Source organism: Loxodonta africana, unplaced genomic scaffold, assembly GCF_030014295.1.
Source record: "Loxodonta africana isolate mLoxAfr1 unplaced genomic scaffold, mLoxAfr1.hap2 scaffold_55, whole genome shotgun sequence".
Lineage (NCBI taxonomy): Eukaryota > Metazoa > Chordata > Mammalia > Proboscidea > Elephantidae > Loxodonta > Loxodonta africana.
Genome location: NW_026975272.1, coordinates 304,541 through 309,093, shown reverse-complemented (window position 1 = coordinate 309,093; position 4,553 = coordinate 304,541). Strand labels below are relative to the sequence as shown.

At 38.6% G+C, this 4,553-nt stretch overlaps 1 protein-coding gene across 1 annotated transcript; it reads right to left on the bottom strand.

Annotated features, from left to right (window-relative positions):
- Positions 1–3,007: 3,007 nt before the first annotated feature.
- Positions 3,008–3,955, bottom strand: LOC100657616 (olfactory receptor 14A16-like). The gene has a single exon (XM_003423641.1). The coding sequence runs from the start codon at positions 3,953–3,955 to the stop codon at positions 3,008–3,010; it is 948 nt and encodes a 315-aa protein (XP_003423689.1).
- Positions 3,956–4,553: the final 598 nt, after the last annotated feature.

Below are 4,553 nucleotides of genomic sequence, written 5' to 3'. Positions count from 1 at the left end.
AGCTCCTATTTGAGACCGAATGTTTCTCTGATACATTACCTCAGTACCTGGTACCCTGTTGTCTGCCTAAACACGGACATCGCTTCAATCATTATAACCACATACCACAATCTACCAGATAATCTGTGTTATAAGAAGTAAATGTAATGTCTGACTTCTTAAAAGAATGTAGAATACGTCTGCTGTGGCATTGAGTTAATTGTGGTGTCTAGGGGTGCAGTGTTTAAGGCCTTGAATGTTAGCCAAAAGATTGGCAGTTTGAATCCACCAGCCATTCCCTGGATACCCTGTGGGACAGCTCTACTCTGTCCTATAGAACTGCTATGAGTTGGAATCGACTCAATAGCAAAGGGTTATTTTTGGTTTTTTTGAGTCACTCAGTGGACTGTGTGGGAATTAGGCTATAGGTGATAAGGACACTAATGTTTAAATAGCAAATTAATGTATTACACGTATTATAGAAAAAGAAAGACGGCTCAAGTAGCTTGGCCAAGATTGCAAAAAATCTTGATAAATGTATAGTATACAGAAAACGGTGTGTGTATGTATATATATATATATATATATATATATATAAATTCATAAGTCGCCAGTTGCCATTGAATTGATTGTGACACACAGCAACCCAATGTGTGTCACAGTAGAATTGCACTCCATACAGTTTTCATTGACTGCGCTCTTTTGGAAATAAGTCCCCAAGACATTCTTTGGAGGTGCTGCTGGATGTATTTGAAATGTCAACCTTTTGGTTATTCTTGAAACACTTAACCGTTTGTCCACACAGGCAGTCATATATTTAATATATATATATGTATATATCCATTCACCATTGCTGTCATGTCAATTTCCACTCATAGCAACCTTATAGGATGGGATATAACTGCCTTATAGAATTTCCAAGGCTGTAGTCATTATGGAAGCAGACCATCAGGGAATGGTTGGTGGGTTTGAACCGCCAACATTTCAGTTAGCGGCTGAGCAGCTAACCACTGCACTACCAGATTTCCTTTACACCCACACACACACACACACACACACACACACACACGTTTGGCTGAAGTCAGAGAATTCCAGAAAGACGTTTACCTGTGCTTTAGTGACTACACACAGGCATTCGACTTTGTGGATCATAGCAAATTATGGATAACATTTTGAGGAATTAAAATTCCAGAACACTTAATTGTGCTCATGCAGAACCTGTACTCAGACCAAGAGGCAGTCATTCTATCAGAACAAGGGAATAGTGCATGTTTTAAAGTCAGGAAATGTGTCAGGGTTGCATCCTTTCACCATACTTATTCCATATGTATGCTGAGTAAATAACTCAAAAAGTCAGACTATATGAAGAAGAATATGGCATCAGGACTGGAGGAAGAATTATTAGCAACCTGCAATATGCAAATGACACAACCTTGCTAGCTGAAAGTGAAGAGGACTTGAAACACTTACCGATGAAGATCAAAAACTACAGCCTTCAGTATGGATTGCACCTTAACATAAAGAAAACAAAAATCCTGACAAAAAGCTTCACAATAACCAAGATCATGATAAAGGGAGAAAATATTGAAGTAGTCAATCATTTCATTTTACTAGGATTCACAATCAACGCCCACAGAAGCAACAGTTAAGAATCAAAGGATGTACTGCACTGGGCAAATCTGCTGCAAAAGACCTCTTTAAAGTGTGAAAAAGTAAAGATGAGGATGGTATTTTCAAGCACTTCATGTTCATGAGAAAGCTGGACAATGAATAAAGAAGACTGAAAAAGAATTGACACATTTGAATTATGCTGTTGGAGAAGAATATTGAATACACTATAGACCGCCAGAACAAACAAATCTATCTTGGAGAAAGTGCACCCAGAGTGCTCCTTGAAAGTCAGCATGGCAAGACTTTGTCTCATATACTTTGGACATGTTATCAGGGGGGACCAGTCCCTGGAGAAGGACATCATACTTGATAAAATAGAGGGTCAGCAAAGAAGTGGAAGACCCTCAATGAGATGGATTGACACAGTGACTGCAATAATGGGCTCAAACACAGCAACAATTGTGAGGATGGCACAGGATGGGGTAGTGTTTATGTTGTACATAGGGTCATTATGAGTTTGAACAGACCCAACAGCAGCTAACAACCTAACAACAAGTAGATTTATTTCAACTTATAAATACATGTTTCTAAAGTTTAAAATTTAAGAATACAAAGTGTGGACATGAAAGAATTGTGGTTTCTCATAGCTTATGCTACTCCCGTATGTTTTACCATTACATATTCTTTCTCAGATTGCACTACGTAATGACAGTTATGCAATTTGACCATTCACTATCACTAGTCTTATAATTGCCATTACATGATTAACCAATGACATCCATTACCAATGGATCCTGTTTACAAATTATCTTGAAGAATATTCTGAGTGTGATATTTGCAAAGCCACAATTGGGAAATTAACATTTATTATAAAACTCTGAGTTCTTAAATAGTGGCCTTGTCAATACAAACAAGGAGAAAAAAAAAGTTTGAAATTACTCATCTTCATTTTAACCGAAAGAATGAAAAGGGATACTGTTTTAAAATATGTAAATTTTTAAACCATCATAAAATTGTCCCAACTAGGAAAGTGAATGGTGTTGGTGAAGATGAATCTGAAATGAACGATATTACCCCAAACCTGGCTCTTGTTGATGAGAACATAATGCTTGGAAGATTTCCACTGAATAGAAGTTGCCAAGACACTTTTCAAACATCGAGACCCATCTAATGCTATAAAAGTGTCATTCTATGTGGCAGAAAAAAAAATCAGAGAATAGATATCTAAGTTTTTTAAATATTGTTGTTGTTGTATGCCTGTTGAGTCAATTCTGACTCATAGTAACCCTATAAGTCACTTTTGGTTAGCAGCCAAGAGCATAACCATTGCACCACCAGGCTTCCTTAAACAGATTCCTGTAAACCAGATAATCTGATACACATTAGTAAATATTAAAGTAATTAATATTTTAGACATTTACATCTTTGAGGCCATTTCTCCACAAAAGATTTTGCTGAGGGCCACTTTCATGTTCCTGTTCCTCAAACTGTAAATGACAGGATTCAGAGTAGGAGGTAACAAGGAGTATAACACAGACATAAAGAGGTTCACCGAGGATGGGGATTCCGAGGCTGAGCCTAAGTACGCAATAAATCCAGAAGAGAGAAACAAGGTCACCACAGTGAGGTGCGGCATGCAGGTGGAGACAGTTTTGTACCTTCCTTGAGTGGATGGAATCCTTAAGACAGATGAGAAAATATGAAAATAGGAAACAACCATTAAAATGAAACACACAAAAGCAAAACAACAGCTAGCAACGATAAATGCATATTCTAAAATATGCTCCCCAGAACAAGCAAGTGTAAGCAATGATGGAATATCACAGAAAAACTGATGAACTATGTTGGACCCACAGAAATTGACAGAGAATGCACCTGCCACATGAATGGATCCATAGGCACACCCACTGAGCCATGATGCAGTCACCATCTGCACACAGGCACCTCTATTCATAATGGTCTCATAGTGCAGAGGATGGCAGATGGCAACGTAGCGGTCATAAGACATGACAATAAGGAGAGCAAACTCTGTGCCAGCGAAAAAAATAACAAGAAAGAGCTGTGAGGCACATCCTAGGAAGGAGATGGAATACCTGTTGGTTAGAGTGTTCATGATGGACTTGGGGACAGTGACAGAGATGTAGCAGATATCAATCAAGGACAAATTCTTCAGGAAGAAATACATGGGGGTTTGAAGGTGCTGGTCTGCAGTGGTGAGGGTGAAGATAAGGAGGTTCCCCATCAGTGCTGCCAGGTACATGAGGAAGAAGAGTGTTGCATGGAGTGTCTGTATCACCCAGTCACCAGAGAATCCCATGAGCAAGAACTCCGTGATGATGGTCTTGTTGGTAAGTTTTTCAGACATGCTGATTCTTCACAGAGAAAATAGAAAGCACAACTTTTTAACTTTTTCATTCACTGATCTCTTCTGTATTCTACCTGTTCTCTTCTGCCATAGCTTTACTCTCAAAGTGCCTTTAATCCTTTTGTTATCAATAATTGTCTTCAGGTCCTCAGTCTAGTATAGGCTAATCCCAACATGTAAAATTGATTTCTTTTTAAAATATATAGAGTGAATTATATTAATAAGAGCACCCTAGCGGTGCAGTGCTTGAAGCAGTCCACTGCTAATTGAAAGGTTAACTGTTTGAACTACTAGCCTCTCTACAGTAGAAAGACGAGGCAACCTGCTTCCATAAAGACATAACCCCAGTGCCATCGAATCGATTCCGAATCATAGTGACCCTATAGGACAGAGTAGAACTATACAGCCTTGGAAACTCTATAAGGTAGTACTAATGGCACTGGGTGTCTTTTTTACTCTGCCCTACAGGGTCACTCTGAGTCAAAATCAGCTTGACATCAGTGAATTTTTCGGTTTGAATTTTGAACTTTAATAAGCTTTTCTGTGAGTTGACGTAGAGAAAGAAGAGTTATACTATTTGCAGTGCCTTGGGTGTCTG

What these genes read in the sequence shown, in the direction of transcription:
- LOC100657616 (XM_003423641.1), bottom strand. Translation starts at nt 3,955, where the DNA reads ATGTCTGAAAAACTTACCAACAAGACCATCATCACGGAGTTCTTGCTC.